The sequence below is a fragment of the Ictidomys tridecemlineatus genome, chromosome 8, assembly GCF_052094955.1.
Source record: "Ictidomys tridecemlineatus isolate mIctTri1 chromosome 8, mIctTri1.hap1, whole genome shotgun sequence".
NCBI classification, from domain to species: Eukaryota; Metazoa; Chordata; class Mammalia; order Rodentia; family Sciuridae; genus Ictidomys; species Ictidomys tridecemlineatus.
Window position 1 is genome coordinate 32,525,881 of NC_135484.1, and position 18,429 is coordinate 32,544,309.

The 18,429-nt window shown below is 36.2% G+C and overlaps 1 protein-coding gene across 42 annotated transcripts in view; it reads left to right on the forward strand.

Annotated features, from left to right (window-relative positions):
- The window catches only part of Epb41l2 (erythrocyte membrane protein band 4.1 like 2), a 189,233-nt gene that overhangs the window by 125,857 nt on the left and 44,947 nt on the right, over positions 1–18,429 (forward strand). For all 42 annotated transcript variants that reach the window (XM_040283283.2, XM_078019143.1, XM_078019147.1 and 39 more), the window contains 4 exons: positions 729–816; positions 5,676–5,828; positions 6,348–6,445; positions 13,958–14,130. In XM_040283283.2, the coding sequence (XP_040139217.2) occupies positions 729–816; positions 5,676–5,828; positions 6,348–6,445; positions 13,958–14,130 (512 nt within the window). The remainder of the gene's footprint in view (positions 1–728; positions 817–5,675; positions 5,829–6,347; positions 6,446–13,957; positions 14,131–18,429) is intronic.

Genomic DNA, 18,429 nt, shown 5'->3' on the forward strand with positions numbered 1-18,429 from the left:
ACTTTTAAGAGACTGAGAAGTTTTAAATGGGCCACATTCATGACTTTGCTTCAAAAAATGATAGAGTATTTGACTCTAAATATTTTCTTGTGAACTTTATTTGCATTCTATTCAACAAACATTTATTCTGTAATTTAAGTTTGAAATACCAGGTACTAAAATGCCATGGGTAATATGAAAACTCATGGGACCTAGTTTTGTCTGCCAGAAACTTAAAACTTGTTTAGTTGGGGACATAGGACGGAATGGAAATAATTTTGGAATGAAAATAATATTAGTGTGGACAGAATATGATGTGTTATTTATCATAGGTATAAAATCAAATACAAGTAATTCTGGTCTGTCTTATGATTAAGTCCAGCAAAATTAAACTGAGGAATTAAAAATAGTCTATTTATTATATTTTATTCTCAGTTAACTTATGTTGTGCCTGTTATTCCTAGAGCTTTTTTCATTAGTGGAAATAATCAAAAGCATCATTTTAAGATAAAAAAGACAAGGATGGACATGTGCCTCCTTGCAGACAGTCAGTTAAGATTAGAAAATCTTAAGAGGAAATGCTAGAGATTCAGAGATGAATCTCCTTACCTGTTCCCCATGTCTTGGCAAATTTAGCTGCATTGCTGCCTCTAACCCAAACACTCCAAGATCACACATCCTTTCCCCCATTTTGAATGCATTTATTTTTCATCTACCAATAAGACAATGCTGTTTCTTTTCATTCTTAGGGGCTTATCTCCAGCACAAGCTGATTCTCAGTTCTTAGAAAATGCAAAGAGGCTTTCCATGTATGGCGTTGATCTACATCATGCCAAGGTAAATGCATTGAGGAGTAGCTTTACTGCAGTCTACTAACTGAAATTTTGAAAAGGTTCCAGTGTTAGAATAGTTTAGCTTGCTTTGGAAAGAGGCTATTAGCCTTCACTTCAGGGTCTTTGTAATGTTTCTTTGGTAATTAATTATGAGGTTCATGGTTGTGGGAGGCATTGTTTGTTCTGTATTTTCTTCTTTTCCTTGTCTTTCATTAGTACCCTTTCATTGATACTTACCATAAGACTCACTTTGTCAGCCTTTCCACCCTTGTCCTCTTACCCTGGTTAGTCTGAGTCAGTTTTTGCTAGTCCAGATGCTGCATTATTGCAGCTTCCTCTCTTTTCTGTTTAGGAAGGAGTGTTCAATTCTTAGCAAGTATGAAAGGGCAAAAGCAGAACAGCTATGACTGCCTTCCAGAAAGCTCCTGGGTTGTGAAGGAGACCGCCTAGATTTGGGATTTTCCCTGTGTGAAAATAAAGTGAGATGATCCAGGCTCCAGGTGATGAAAAACCTTCAGTCTAATTTCAGAGATAGTAAAAGAATGGAATAATAGAGACAGGTATAGGATAAGGTGAGTTAGTAACAGGTAATAAATATTACCTACTTCTTGATTCCAGCTTAGATGATCACTGAGTGATGAGAATTTAGGAGGAGAATGATAGACAAAGTCAAAGACAAGTTTGGTTTTGCAAAATATATACAGTCAATACACTGAGAGAGAGAACCTCTGGTTGCCTGCTTTTAAAGGATCCTGCCAATCTCTAGATGTACCATAGAAAGACCAGATTATATGATTTGAGAAATCTCCAGAAAAGCCTCCTACTCAAATATAACTTTTCTCCCTGGGCTTCAAATTTGTAATTCTTACTTTTTTGTTATTAATCATCCTTTATATTTGCAAGGCACTCTTTTGTCCTCAGCAACTTCCTTTATTTTAAAAGTATTTTTTCTTATCAAAAAAGCAATATGGGGTTGGGTTATGGCTCAGCAGTAGAGTGCTCACCTAGCACCGTCGAGGCCCTGGGTTTGATCCTTAACGCCACATAAAAATAAGTAAATAAAATAAAGGTATTGTGTCCCACTGTAACTAATAAATTAAAAATATTTTAAAAAGCAATACATGTTTATCACAGAAAATAGAGGCAATCAGAAGAAAATAAAAATCACTTAAATCTCTTTATGCAGGAATAAGCAGGTAGGTTTTGATACATTTTATTTTTTTCATCTCTGAACAGTTGAATTCTCATGCCTTTTAAAAATGGAATCATATTACAAGTATCATTTTTTTCAAAGTGTTTTTTTTTTAGTTGTAGTTGGATATAATATTTTATGTGGTGCTGAGGATTGAACCCAGGGCCTCATGCATGTTAAGCGAGCGCTTTTTTTTTTTTTTTAAACTGCATAAAGACATTTTTTTTCCTATTAGTGAATAGACACTGACAGTATCAATTTTAACTGGTAGATGCTGTATTCCTTTAATTTAAAAAAGCATTTGCACACATACTAACTTAAAATTTGAATGTATTTTTTTATTATTTTTTTTATAATTTTTTTTATTGGTTGTTCACAACATTACAAAGCTCTTGATATATCATATTTAATACATTAGATTGAAGAGGGTTATGAACTCCCAATTTTACCCCAAATGCAGATTGCAGAATCATGTCGGTTACACATACACAATTTTACATAATACCCTATTAGTAATTGTTGTATTCTGCTACCTTTCCTATCCCCTACTATCCCCCCTCCCCTTCCCTCACATATTCTCTCTCTACCCTGAATGTATTTATTTTTATAACTATATAAAACACATTGAAGAGAATGATTTACCTAAAGTCACATATTTTTAAGCAGTCCCTTTGCCTGATAACTTTTGATACCTGATACCTTCCTACTAGAAGATGAAATTCAGCCTTCTAGTGCTTGAGTGTTTTTTGCCTTATTTTCTATATGGTGAGGATAGGCTGGAGGTTAGACAAGAAACAGCAATAAGGGAGGTAGGAGAGAATATGTTTGGGACCAGATAGATACCCCACCTCGCTGACACATCTGCTTTTTTTAAACTTGTTACTCTTGCCATATTTCTTTTTTTTTCTAGTGCCGAGGATTGAGCATGGCTTCATGCATGGTAGGCAAGCACTCTACAACTGAGCTACAACACCCGCTATATAATTCTTATATCTCTCTTTTTTTTTTACTCTGTGGATCATTAGTTAGAAGTTGATTCATAGATGGCAATACTATAGGGTTTTAGGATTCTTGTTTTTCAGTGCTGTATCTTAGAAAAGTACAAAGGTTGCATACTCTATTACAAGTATGATGGCAGTTTTTGCTAATGTAGTTAGTTAGGAGCAGAATGCTGTTAAAAAAAACAGACTACTATTTGTATCATTTATTCATTATGTTTATCATTTCTTAGACTCCTTTAATAATATTTGATAAGCATGATTTGTGACTCATGGAAGAGAATAGATGTAACAGTTTAAAGGAACTTTTCATGTAAATTAAAGTTTTGTACTTTTCTAAAATATTTCTTGCTGCATTGAGATAAGATTTTGTTTCTTTTTTATTTTAAGAGTTCTTAATGGCACACTCAAGTTGGGATAAGTTGAAGAGTGTTGACTAGAGGATTCTTGACAAAGGGGAGTGGAAACCACAAGAGTGCTATTATAATCCTTCAGCTGTTAATAGCAACCATCTTTTATATATATATATTTTATTTGTGGTGCTGGAGATTGACCCCAGGGCCATTAATATGCTAGGCAAGCACTGTACCACTGAGGTATACCCTCAACCCAACAGCATCCTTCTTGACCCTGTAGGTCCAAAGGGGACAGGGCAAAGAGTGGTTACCAAAATCCAGAAGGAGTGATGTGTCTGGAGAAGGCTGTCTTTAGAGGAGCCCTCATAAAGGGACACAGCCAGCTTCATGTGACCACACAGGGAGGGGATCTGGTTATAAATTCCCAGACTTCCCTGATTTTGTGCAATAACTCATCAGATCCTGAATCTACTAGACATGGGATCCTATTGGTGTCCTTATGGAGAAGCTTCTTAAAGGAGCAATGAGCAAGGCAGGGAGGTTGCTCCTTTTTATTCAGTCTTTTTTTTTTTTTTTTGACTTGGTTGCTGAGTGGTGTAACTCAGACCTGGAGGATTTAGACATGCTTTTTTTCCTTTTCATTTTATTTATTTTCTCCCTAATTTCTATTCACACAAATAATTACTGATCATTCTAAAACAATAAGTAAAACAACCAAAAATCAGCCCATTTACTTGAATATGAGTGATGTTTATTTTTAAGCCAGATAAAATAGCTTCCTTGTCCTATCTGAAGATTGCTACAGACCAGACATGGCTTTGTTCAGTGTTTCAAATGAGGGTTGCTCTGGGTTGTGGTGAGAACATGCTATCTTAGGCCATCTCTCGCCTTGCTCCCTCTGGCCATGGACAGTGAAGTTTTTGGCAAACACACCCTTTGGGTCTGGGGCCAAGTAGCTTGGGCACCTGGGCCTAATTCACTGCAGCTTTTTATGCTTTATTCCTAGAGAGAGTTATGGCTACCAGGGTAAGTACAAGTAAAGCGTCATATAAATTAATTTCTTTTTTTTCTTTACAGTCTGTTCTATATGGTGGGTATAGGCTGGAGGTTAGCCAAGAAATAGCAATAAAGGAGGTAGGAGAGAATGTGTTTGGGACCAGATAGATAACCCACATCTGTTCAGGTTGGTCTCACATAACTTTATTTTGTGCTTGTATATCAGTTTCAAGAGTCACAGCAGATAAAGAAATTACATCAGTTGCCTAGTACTATACTTTTATTTTAAAATATTTTGTAATATAAATTGTGTTTTATTCTTAGTATGAGAGTCAAAATGTTAAGCTTTTCGTGAATTGGGATATAGACTAAATATGATAATTGTCTCAGCTTTTTTTGTGAGAATTTGTTCCAACTTGTTAATGATTTCTGAAAATGTGAATACCTCTGAAAAATACATGCCAGTTTTACATATCTTGAATGTGATCCCCTTCAGGATAAACCGTGATGTGTAAATTTTGAATATTGTGCACATTAGATCTTTAGCACTACTTGAAATATGAGGAGACCGATTTTCACTTTTGTCTGTTTTAAAAAAAATCTTTCAGGCTCGAGATTATTTTACATTGTCATATATTTCAAATTAAAGATCTGGGGAAAAGAAAAGAAGTTCAAGAGTCTGCAGTCTTCTGAAATATGCTGGTCAAAGGAGTGCTAAATGAGAACTGGATGCTGTCAGCACTTATAAGTTATTGAAAAATAGCTTGAAAGAACTCAAGAGATTTCTGTTTCAATGCTGTCAGACTAGAGAAGTTTCTATGAGGGTTTGCTGTTTTGCCAAGTTTAGTCATAATTTTAACAGCTATTGGCTAGCATTATTCATCTGAGGTAAAGTTGAAAGTTGCCTAAAGTCAAATTGCTGAGCATACCTTAGGAAGGCCAACAGACTGACCCGAGGGCTGGAGTATCCTCCAGGGAACATATTATATCATCCGGATCTTCAAGATATCTAAAGCTACTTCTGTTTCCCTTCTTTCCTGTTAGCTCTTCATAGAGCTTGAGAATGTATGGATTAGGCCTTTTGAAGAATCCTGTGTTCTATAATCATGTTGTCATATTTCTTTGGCAAAGCAAACCTGAATCCTAAAGATGAAGATTAAAATATACATGTGTTCTGTTAATTTATGTACCTGCACTAACATTTTAAATAGAAACCAGTTAAGTTGGCATTCCTGATCATGGTTTGAGAGGGGCTAGTGAGCCCCCTGATCTGTATAACTATTGTAGTTCTAATTGTGGTCACATGAATTATGCTTGGCAGGACTCAGAAGGCGTGGACATCAAGCTAGGTGTGTGCGCTAATGGGCTCCTCATTTATAAAGATAGACTGAGAATCAATCGTTTTGCTTGGCCGAAGATCCTAAAAATTTCTTATAAGCGCAGTAACTTCTACATTAAAGTTAGGCCAGCAGAGGTAAGTAATGTCCTTGTCATATCGAATCAGTTGTCAGTATTTCCTTTTACTAAAAAGAGCTAAATAAATTATTTTTCACAAAGTCATGAGGATAAGAAATATTCTTTATTCTTCTATGGTAAAATGGTCAGGGCTTCTTGATAAATCTGTATAAGCATGTTCCTCTAGTTAAATGGATTCAACCACCATGTCTTGCACAGCAAGGAAAAGTAATATATGTCTGGCACATAGTAGGAACTCATTTCTTCTTTTTGAATCAGTTAAGTGATGGAATAAATAGAAAGGTGGAAAAGTGCATTTTAGTGGACATGAAGAATAGCGGTTTATGTGAGTAGTAGATACTTGCTTGTCATAGAAAATAGTATTGCAATCTATGAAAAATTCATTTTGTGTATTATTTTAGATATATATGCCTTTCTGAAGAAGAATTCCTACAGAAACAACTAAATCCATGTTTATCAGTAGCTTCTAGTCAGAGCTTAAGGAGATATGCTAATTCATTTTATGGATTTGTTCCAGCTGGAGCAGTTTGAGAGCACCATTGGGTTCAAACTGCCAAACCATCGGGCAGCAAAGAGGCTATGGAAAGTGTGTGTGGAGCATCATACTTTCTACAGGTAACTTAAAGAAGTCACTTTGGAATTGCTGTTGGTGCCCTCCATGGATCAGGAAGTGGTAGTGGCTAGTATAGCAGATGCATCAACCCCTGCCTTAGTATTCTTTGCTTTCCTTGGTGCCACATCTCATCTGTCACATATGGTCTATTCCCCTGTCTTTTTCTTTGCCTAAGGCTATGCTGTGATCTCTCTTTGCAGTTGCCCAAAACTTTGCCCTTTCCTTCCATAACCACCATACTACTCCCTGCCTGCTGCTGTTCATTCTGCTATCACTCATCTTAGGTTTGATTTAGATGTTGTCATCAGCTCCCTCACTTCACCTCTTGCCCAAACCAGCCTACATTCTGTGGTCTGTTTCTTAGGCAATTTTTTCAAGAGTGCTATAACCTCTGCTCTCTTTCCATATCCAGTTTCCTAAGCTAGTACTGGATTAGTTCTGTGTACCCATTAATTCCCACCTTACCACTTCTGTACCTGTGCTGTTAAGTGCCATCTTAAGTTGAACAACTAGGGTGATACAAGGAGCTCTACATTATAACAGAACACACCTCTGTGGATCAGTGCTATTACAGATAAAATAATTTCTCACTTTAGTTGGATCCTCAGTGCTCCTAAACAATCAGTCTTTTCTGCCTTTTGACATCCCAAATATTCCTATTCTTCTAGAGTTCCCAGGCTCACTTGCCTTTTCCCTCAGGTACTCCCCATTTTATTGTGTGCTTAGAGTAGAAATTTAAGTCATGAGCACCTTTTCTTCTGCACTTTTTCTTGTAATTAGGAATTACTTCCTTTCCCTGCATTCATTGTTTTACTCCTTTCCTGTCCCAAGAAAAGGATAGTTATTCCTTTGCTTAAACCCTTATTTCATGCCTCACAAGAGGATCCTGCCAGGTAAATTTTTTACTTTCTAGTGGGTGCCTTTGACTTTGGCCAATGAATATGTTTATGTCTTGCTCTGTTAAGAACCAAAAAGTCCTCGGATGGCCATCTTTAGTTTGTATCCTGCCTCCTTTTGTACTTTTCTTCAGCAGCAGATTTTTAACAAGTAGTTTGGTTACCTTCATTTCCTCCATTTTCTGTTACTGTGGTCTGCAGAACTGTGTATCTAGGCCCTTCATTTTAAAGATTTTGCTATGGACTTAGGATCTGATAAGGTTCCACCACCTTCTATCTTTGTAACTGGTTAGTTCCTCAACCTCTTTGTGCTTCAATTTTATCTTCCACATGAGATGCTAATAATAGTAATATGTACTTATTGGATTGTTTTGAAATTCTAATGAGATTATACATGTGAAACAAACTCAGAACCATTTCAGGTGTATAATAATGTTTATCACTATCACCTTTGCCATCACAATCACCATCACCCTCATGCCATCATTATTAATTTGGTACCATAGTGTGCTATTTTTAAAAGTGAATTGTCAGTACAAACGACTCCTTCTTGAGGTTAAATTGAATAGATTTGTTTTCAAAATTGTTCTAATATACCCATGTTAGAGGAGAAATATAAATCATAAAATATCCTTGAATCACCTTGACTCAGTTACACTGATCATAGATAGCTTTGAAAAATTTGATTTCTCTTGGTAGCCATAACATTTCTCTCTATGAGAGACCCATTGTTGAGAGCCACAGCCGAAGGGGCCCCAGCAAACTTTCAGACTGCCAGCTGATGATTGGCTCACAGCAGCCCCAGCAACATCTAGCTGAATGGCTCCTTTGCGGTGATACTCATTGGGCTGTTTCCTCGCCCTTTCAGACTGCCAGCTGATGCTTGGCTCACAGCGGCTCCAGCAACATCCAGCTGATTGGCTCCTCTGCGGTGATGCTCATTGGGCTGTTTCCCTGCCCTTTCAGACCACAGAGCTGCTCATTGGGGGACTTTTTTGGCTCCGCCCACATGACCCAGCCAATCGACCTCAAGAGCAGGAGGGTTGGGGGAGGTGGAGAAGCTGGTGGTGGTTGAGAGAGAGGCTTGTGGGAAGCCGGTGGTGGCAGTTAGGCTCTGGGGGTTTTTCCTGAGGAGCTGTTTTGTTTGGCGTGTGTGGTTCTAAAAATAAAGTTAGTTTCTTTTGACAAGTGGCTCCTGAATTGTGCCCAGCCAGACTGTGGCAACCTATGAGCCACTCATATAAAGCCAGTATAAAACTTTGTGTCATATAAGTCTAGGCTGGACAGACAGCAGTCTTCCCTATAATGATAAAAGCAATAATCCTTTTAGAAATGACAAGTGCTAACATTCATTCCTTGAGCATTTATAATTGTCAGACACATAATCCATTGCTTTATATTGCAGCAACTCATTTGTTCCTCACCACAGCAGAAGGAAACTGATGCTCAGAGGCAGGTAGCAGCAGGCACCTAAGCAGAGTTTGGAGCCTGGCTCTCTGACTCCAAGTCACACATTCCTCATTCTGCTCTCTTCTCCCTCTCATATGGTTCTAGCAGCTTTTGTTAGCCCTGCAAAAACCTCAGAGTCCCTCCATCTTTTTGACTAATGAGTCACCGACTCCATTCTAAAAGTAGAGTGATTCATGCCTACAAACTTTTAAGGTAATGGTTAACAGAAGTATTTTTATATTTATAAATCTTCATAATGCTTCTAAAGCTATATAAAACAATGTATCTTAACATAGAAAGGGCAAATCATAATGTGTCTGCAGAGTGCTTTAAAATAGATCAGTTTATTATGTTGTTTTAGTTTATAATAAAAGATGCATATTTTTTTAGAAAATTATAAGGCTTATGGATTGAATCTATTAAAAAAATAAACTGATCTTTCTATTCATTGATGGTCAGCCAGACTAATATTAGTGAAACAAAGATGTAAAAATAAGGTTGCTACCATTGCTTGAACGTTTTTATAGAGCCTGTCACTATTCTAAGTGCTATATAGGGATTAATTTTTTTAATATTTACTACACATTTTATGGGGCAAGTGCTATTATTTTCTCTTAACAGAAGTTAAGAAGGATACCCATAGTTATGTAGGTAGTAACGTGTGGAGATGGAATTCAAGCCCCAGGCACTGTGGCTCCTGGTGTTCATATGTGTATATGCTATGCCATGCTACCCATTTACATCTGCAGTGAATGTGTCTTCCTGTCTTTTTCTCTCCCAATGCTTTTGTTGTTGTTCTGTATGTATGTGAACAAGAAATAAGCATGAAGTTCTTGTAGCTGGATATTAAACTGCCTTTTAAACTTGGCATCATATAACCAGAATAATCTTGAGCATAATAGTGCCACCAGTTTCACCAGAGAGCTTTATGGAAACCTATGCACTAATCATGATTAACTTTAGTAATTTATATGTGGCTTTTCTTAAAATGTTCCTTTATTTTCCATCCAGAGGTAAACACTAATGATATTTATAATGGCAGGGTGTTATAAAACTAAATTGGTAATATTCTTTTTGAGCAGTGAAATATGTAAAGGTTGAGTTCCTTTTTGACACATCATTACTTACATCATCTTGCCCAAGGTCTTTAATACTCTGCAAAAGTTTGCAGCTTTATATTCTTGAAAGTGAATAGTCAATGTCTTTAATAGTTTTGATGTTATTCTTGTGAAGATAGGGTCCCATTACAACACTGATGGACATAATTAAGTATTCTTGAAGTGATAGTATTAAAATATTTTGTTACTTTGCCTACGTTTTCTTTCAAAATGTATTTACTTCTGACTTCAGTCATGAAAAAGTTCTTTCATAGAAAGATAATAAATGCTTGTGTTAAATCCTTTTGTTTTGACATTTCTTTCCATATAATTGTATCCTAATTACTCAAGACTTCATTCTTGGAAAGTAATCTGTAAGCTAACGCTTTGTATATGTGGCTACCAGTGCTGGTTAAAAAAGATAGTATTTCATCCCTATTTGAAATAAAAGTTCATCTAATTATGATTTTCCTTCTTTTGTATTATGATACATATTTTTCTTATATTTCTTGGAGATATTGTTTTATGCATATATGTATATATAGTAGAATATCTTCTACAAAGATGTTCTGGTGGATGATTATTCTGGCATTCATTTAAATGACAATTAACCATATGTCCATTTCCTTAAAAACAATCTCAAGAAATATGATTCTATAGAATTATTCTCATTAGATAGATATCCTAGTGTTATGGTTTAGATATGAGGTGTCCCCCAAAATCTCAAGTGTTAGACAATGCAAGAAAGTCTAGAAGTACAATAATTGGGTTATGAGCTTTAACCTATTCAGTATATTAATCCAATTGAATGGATTAACTGGGTGGTAACCATAGTCAGGTAGGGTGTGGTGGAGGTTGGTCATTGGGAGCATACCTTTTGAGTTATATAATTTTGTCCCTGTTGAGTGGAGCAGTCTCTCTGCTCCTCAGTTTCATGTTCTGAGTTCCTTTTCTCCTCCATACCCTTCCTCCACGGTGTTCTGCCTCATCCCTCATCCAGAATAATAGAGTTGGCCATGTCTAGGCTGAGACTTTCGAAACTGTGCGCACCAAAGAAACTTTTCCTACTGTAATTGTTAATTGTCAGGTCTTTGGGTCACAGTAGTCAGAAAAACCTACTAAAACACCCAGTCTATATAAATAAGAGGTCATTTTTAGAGTTATTTTAAAAAGACTTTAATTAAAATTAATCATTTTGTGTTTTATCGAATTAAAGTAGGACCATTCACTAGTGGTTCTTATAGTATGTCAGAGGTTATTTGGCTTAATGCCAACTTTCTCCCCAAAATTTTTGATACAAGAAAACTCAGAAACTTTTCTTTAATGGTGTGACTACAACACCAAGAAAGAGAACACTGAAGAGCCAGGTGCAGTGGCACTTTCCATAATCCCAGCTACTGGCATGGTGGTGGTGTACCTTGAGCTCACACCAACCTGGGTAGCATAGCCGGAACCTATCTCAAGAGAGGAAAGCTGGAGTGGGGCTTACCTGTCCTTTCAGCAGCTAAGGCAAGAGGATCACAAGTTTGAGGCCAGTCTCAGCAACTTAGCAACACTTTGTTTCAAAAAGTAAAAAGTGCTGGGGTTGTGGCTCAGAGGTTAAGCACCCCTGGGTTCACAAAAAAAATAAAAAATAAAAAAAGAGAGTAAAGAGAGAGAGAATACTGCAAGAGATACATAAGCATGATCTTTGGAGTTTTCCAGATGCTTAGTACCCTCATGTAGTAAAAGATGAATGTGGGGTCCTCCTTTGTATTTATTAAGCACCTGGTGCATGTGAAGAAGTTACATAAACTAAAATTAGAAAGTTAGAAAACACCAATGGAAATTGTCTTAAATTTTTTCTTTTAGTTGTGGATAGACATAATATCTATTTATTTTTATGTGGTGCTGAGGATTGAACCTAGTGCCTCTCATATGCCAGGCAAGGGCTCTACCACTGGGCTATAGCCCAGCCCAGGAAATTTTCTTAAAAAAAAACTGCTCAGTCTCAGAAAACATTTTTTAAGAGAGAGAGAGAGAGAGAGAGAGAGAGAGAGAGAGAGAGAGAGAGAATTTTTTAATATTTATTTTTTAGTTTTCAGTGGACACAACATCTTTATTTTATTTTTATGTGGTGCTGAGGATCGAACCCAGTCCCCAGCGCATGCCAGGCAAGCGCGTTACCGCTTGAGCCACATCCCCAGCCCCCTGAGCAGTTTCAGATGGTTTTAAAATTAGTTCATTTTATAAAAGAAGATAGCAGGTTAAACCTTCAAAAAGATATATCCTTTTTTAAACATACGTATTCTTAAAATATTTTCATATTTCCAAAAATCAGACATCCTGTTTGTAGTTTTAGAAATTTGTTCTAGAGATTGCCTTTGGGGTTGTCAATGCACATTTCTTATTTGAGGTATTCTTTAAGAATTTCTCTTTTTTGCTTTAGTTGATGACTCAGTATCTATATACTATACTTTATGAATAGACTAAAATAAAGATAAATGTGATGAGGCTAACCTGGTTTTTAAGGAGTGTATTTCCCAAACAATTGCTGCACTTACAAACTTGCCAGAGACTCCTTACTCCACCCTTTTTCTTTTCTTTCTTCTTTCTTTTTTTTAATACTTTTTCAGTTGTCAGTGGACTTTATTTATATGTGGTACTGAGAATTGAACCCAATGCCTCATAGATGCTAGGCAAGTGCTTTGTCACTGAGCCACAACCCCACCCCTCTTTTATTAGTAGATCACTGTTTTCTCAATGGAGTATTCTTAGATCGTATTTAGATGGATTTCTAAGTAGGGAATTCCTGCTATTCAGCCCATCAGGAAACAGTGCAAGGCAAATGGTCTCAAATCTCTCATCCTAGTTGTCTGTTACTCACGATCATCATGCTGGGAGTTTTGACTTCTCTGTGCCTCATGTCTCTGCTATTAGAGAAAAAATAACTCAGAGCATGACTAGGGGGTTCTTTTTAGGTCCAAATTTCTACTGTTCTGGCAATCTATTTTAAGAATATGCACCTTTTTCTAAAGATCAATTTGAGGTACGCTTCTGATTCCTAAATGAATAGATTTAAGCCAAGAAAGTCAGAAATAAATCAATTTCATTCTAACATACTGTTTCTGGGTGAATACTGTTTTGCAAATCTTCAGTTGATTTGAGATTGCCTCTCTTATTTATTACATACTGGTTTTCCTTGACTTGGATCTCTTTATTGGACATTAAGCAAGAAGAGATTTCTATAAAATTTGAAGGTCTTCAAACACTTCAAATGATTTTTAAAAAATCTTTTATTAAGAAATCACTTTTCCCTTAGAAAATGATAGGAAAGGTTTTGGTAGAGTTTTCCATACTCCTGAATTGTTAGTTAAGATCATATTTAATAAATTGTGTAAGAGCTCTGAGATAATCATTTTGTTAAGACATTTTATTAATTCTTGATCAAACAAAATAAGACAATTTCAGTTGTATTCCAGAAAGACTGACTTATTTACTGAAAACATGCACAACTCTGGGAAGAAAGTTTACTTAATTAAAAACCCAGGGCTTGCATAGTAAAATTGTGCTGGCAGTAAATGATGTTAGTCATCTCTACAGATCCACTGTGTGTTCTGTTCTTCATGGGAAAGAATCATGTGATGAAACAGATTCTCGAGTTAAATGTTTTTCCCCAGGAAAAACAGGCATAAATATTAAGAATTACTAATGGTAATGGATTGCTTCTTGGCACTTATAGCTAGGAGCAAGAATTCAGACATATGTGTTTATATAAATGATTTAATCTAATACAAATAAATAACCCTTGATATACACTGAGAACAGCTGCTCTTTCACTCTGGTTGAGAAAAATATTTTTCATGAGTACATGAATGTGGCTTTATATCACTATTATAGAGCTACATATATATATATAGGAGGGTTTACAAATAATATTTATTTTTATTATAAGTTAGGTAGCATTGTTTTGAATCATACTTAAAATTAGATAATACTAAAATATATAAAATTAGATACTAAAATATATCATTTTAATAAAAAAAAATCTGTAAATCTAATTTTGCTCCCTGTTTTCCCCTCTCCCCTCAAGGCTTGTGTCTCCAGAGCAGCCACCAAAGGCCAAGTTCCTGACCTTGGGGTCCAAATTCCGCTACAGTGGCCGTACACAAGCGCAGACCCGCCAGGCAAGCATCCTCATAGACAGACCAGCGCCACACTTTGATCGCACCTCTAGTAAACGGGTCTCTAGGAGTCTAGATGGAGGTAAATACATTTATGATGATTTTGGATTTCATTCCTCTTTCTCTAATTCATTATGGTCACAGAATGTTTAACTAGTTAATAAGATCATCAGAAATACCCTAGAGGAATAGCCAATTTTTTCCTCAGTAAACAAAATGCTATTATACTCAGAATAAAATAATTTTGTAGTGTTTTCAAGTTGTCATTCTCATTTGTGTTCATTAGATGTTGGATGGACATGTTTTTATTTACTTGATTGTGATTTGTTTTATGTGGTTTAATTTCTTGAACTTATTAATGATGAAATATAATTCTAAGGGTTTTTTTTGTATGTCAGTATATGAAATTTCATTCAAATGAACATAAAACATTTCTAGCACTATCTAATGTTGGGTTACTCTGATGAAGTTTACCAAACTTTCCTGTGTATGTCTTTAAAGGATTAGTTTTAAATATAGTGTTTTAACTAAAAGAAAGAAATATAATGTGTTCATATGTTCTTTAAGCTCAGAGGAATTATGTATAGTTGTGTTTTTCCATTGGCATTCTAATAAGCTACATATTATAGTTGGTTTATGTAAATTATATGTGGAAGTAAGTTGATGTTGCTTTTAAAGATCTCTATCTACCCACCTCCCCTTCTCCAATCTGGGATTTATCCCAGGGCTCTTAACAACCGATCCACATACCATGCACCCCCCTCCATTTTTTTGTTATATATAGAGACAGAGTCTTGCTGAGTTTCTTAGGGCACTAAGTTGCTGAGGCTTGTTTTGATCTCTCTATACTCCTGCCTCAGCCTCCCAAGCTGTTGGGATTATAGGCATGTGCCGCCATGCCTGGCTATGTATCTGTCTTATTACCTTGTCTTTGTGGAATTAATAGTAATAGTAGATGCCCTATAAAAAAAAAAAAAAAAGCTAAGGTTATGCCAGGTGCAGTGGTGGACGTCTGTAATCCCAGTGGCTCCAGAGGCTGAGATAGATAGGAAGATCTCAAGTTCAAAACCAGCCTCAGCAAAAAGTGAGATTCTAAGCAACTCAGACTCTCTATCTAAATAAAATACAAAATAGGACTGGGGATGTGGCTCAGTGGTTGAGTGCCCCTGAGTTCAATCGCTGGCACCCCCCCCCCCCCCCAAAAAAAACCCACCTAAGGTTAGGGATAAGGGATATGTACTCAGTGGTAGAGCACTTGCCTAGCACGTGTGAGGCACTGGGTTTGATCTCACCACCTCATTAAAAAATGAATAAATAAAAAGTTATTATATCCATCTACAACTAAAATTATATTTTTAAAAAAGCTATGGTTAAGTTTGTACTAGAATGCTTTATGAAGGACTTATTTTTACTGTGTAATGGAAATGGGTTTGGTCAGTTTTCTACCAAAGAAGAAATAGTTTTCCAACGTTTTCATTTACATTTGATAGCAATTTGCAGTTCAAAAACATTATTTACTATTGTTGTTTAGTAAAACCCCCTTTTTATTATTATACTTTGTATTTTTCTAAAATATGAATTTGAATAATTTGTATTTTAAATAATTAGGTGAAATGGACCAACCAAACATATGCAGTCAGATAAAAATGCTCTTTAGTGTGAAGTGTTGATGCTCACTGGCCTTGATTATTTTTCCTAGAAAAAAAATTTAGAAAATACAGGCAAACACATGAAGGTCTTTCCCAGGATTTGTTGGTGAGAATTTTTTAATATATAGTTACTAGATCTTAAGTCCAGAGAGTCTTCGTAAAATCCTATGAGACCACACAAAAAATATGCAAGGGAACCATAACTGTACTTCAAATAAGTGTCTATATTTCCAAATATAGTGATTTAAATTCAATGAATTATTAATCAACACCTGAGCACTTTTCCAAGTAAATCTGAAAATGTGCCAGCTCATGTAAATATTTCTCATGTCTTTCCCCTTGCCACAGAGAATTTATACAAGTGCTAAATAAATGCAATCACTGTTGTTTAATGCCCTGAGAGAACTCATTGCTCTTTCCAGAACACTGTCTGTCTTCAGCCTTTGTTTTAAATTGCGAGGCTCTCTAACTTTTATATTGCAAGTGTTAGACTTTTAAAGAGCAATAAACCAGTATATTTTCTTTGAGGTATATAAACCATGCTCAGGGAAACCCACCATCTGTTTGGGCAGTTAGTGCAGAGGGTTGTAGGAGGCTGTATCTGAAAACAAAGATTTTTACAAGTAAAAGCTACAAACATGGCATAGTAATCCATTATTTTTCCCTTTGTGTTTTGGACACTGTAATTCATTAGATGGGCAAGTCATCAAAAGGATTATTGTGTTATCTTGAAAAATAGGAGGCTTTTCATGCCAGTACATGACTAGACAGCCAGAAAACTCTTTGGTTAAGGCTTATGTTCTCCTTTTTTTCCCCTAAAGCAACACTAGTCTGTAACCTGGTACTGAATATTTTCTTCACCATCTTCATCAGTATAACTTTTGTTGTTGTTGACATACTTTGTATTTTCTTTTTTTTTCAGCTTACTTTTTGAAGTAGGCTAGAATAATTTAGATATATAAATAATCTTTTACTTTAAAGTTTGGCAGATTAAATCTTCTAGTGATTATATGAAAAGTACAAATCAGTGAGATAGCTGAAGACCAAATACCAAATAAAAACCAGTCTAGAACAGCTGTCTTCTGAGATTAGGAAATTAAACCTCAAAGGAAGCAAATCATTCATGTAAGAGCACTAACAACCAAGATGTATTTGGGGGAGCCACTGATTTTCTGAAAGTGGAAAATACAATAAGGAGGGTCACTACTTACATAGAGTCATCAGGGAAGGAAGGCCTATTGGAGGAAGAATCAGTTCACTTGGAATTTGAAGGATGAGAGGGAGGCAGCCAAGAGAAAAGGGGAGATGCTAAACCATTCTAGGTAGCAGAAGTGGCAGGACTGAAGATTACAAGGTGAGGGAGAGCATTCCAGAAACAGAAAGAATGCAAGCCTAATCAAAGGTTAGTAAGTGCCTGGAGAGGTGGGTTGTGGTCTGGCCATGCAGGTCCTTGCAGGCCATGATAAAGAATGTGGATTTTATTCTACTTGCTCTTGGAAACCATTAAAGGGTATGGAGCACAGAAGAAAATGATTTTTATCTTTCAAAAAAATCATTTGGTAGAAGAAAACAATTAGGATGGAGACAGGAGGTAGGCATGCTGGTTAGGAATAGTCCAAGTGAGAGTGATGTTGCTCTTACTCTGAATGGAAGTAGTCTAGTTAGCTATGCCACACTGCAGGTTAGGCTCAGTGCCTCGGCCTACAAAGCTTCTTAAGTTCTACAAAAGTGTTAAAAACCTGAAAAAATTTTTGGCTCCTAAATACAAAAAGAAAACTGCAACCTGAAATTGTTTAAAAGGCATTCATTCATATTTCAGTAACATTTCCATTTGACACCATTTCTAAGTCACATTTTCACATTTTACAGTAATTTCTGACTCTCATGGGTGCTTAGAAATCATAATCAACTATGTGTGGTGCCTCACACCTGTAATCCCAGAAACTCAGGAGACTAAAGAGGATCACAAGTTCAAAGCCAGCCTCAGCAGTTTAGCAAAGGCCCTAAGCAACTCAGTGAGACCCTGTCTCTAAATAAAATACAAATAGAGCTGGGGATATGGCTCAGTGGTTGAGTGCCCCTGAGTTCTATCCCCAGTACTCCCTCTCCCCAAAAAAGAAATTATAATCATAAGAGATCATGCATAGCCATATATTTTCTAAGAGAAAATTAGTAAAATCTTGTCAAAAGTTTAAAAACAACCTCTGGAAAATAAGCATATGTGATATAAAATATGAGTGCATTTTAATATTTGATGATTTGGTGTAGGCTTTCAAAAGTATGAGTACTTATGGGCTCAAAAAGTCTTAAAAGATGAGATGTTAGAAATAGAAGTGGGAAGAACTGCTACATTTAGAAATATGTTTAAAGACTCTGTTGGGCCTGCTGTGTTCAGAAATAAAGGAAGATTCCTAGAAGACTTCTAGGTTCCTGGCTTGAGCAAATGGTTACAAGTGTGAGTAGCGTTTGATGAAAGAGGAAGGACTGAGGAAGATGCAAATTTTAGACAGCAGGTGAGCAGTGGTGAGGGTGTGTAGACTGTGATACATAGATTCATAGTATTGATGACTTCCATGTTCAAGATGGTCAAGCACTATTCTTCAAGTGCTTGTAGCATCAGGGGTTTTTGTGTTACTGGGCTTCCTCTGGGACAAGGACCAGAGCAAACCACATGGTATCAGTAAAGCACTTTTTATACAAGTGAAAGGACCTCATGGGAAGTCATATTTGGG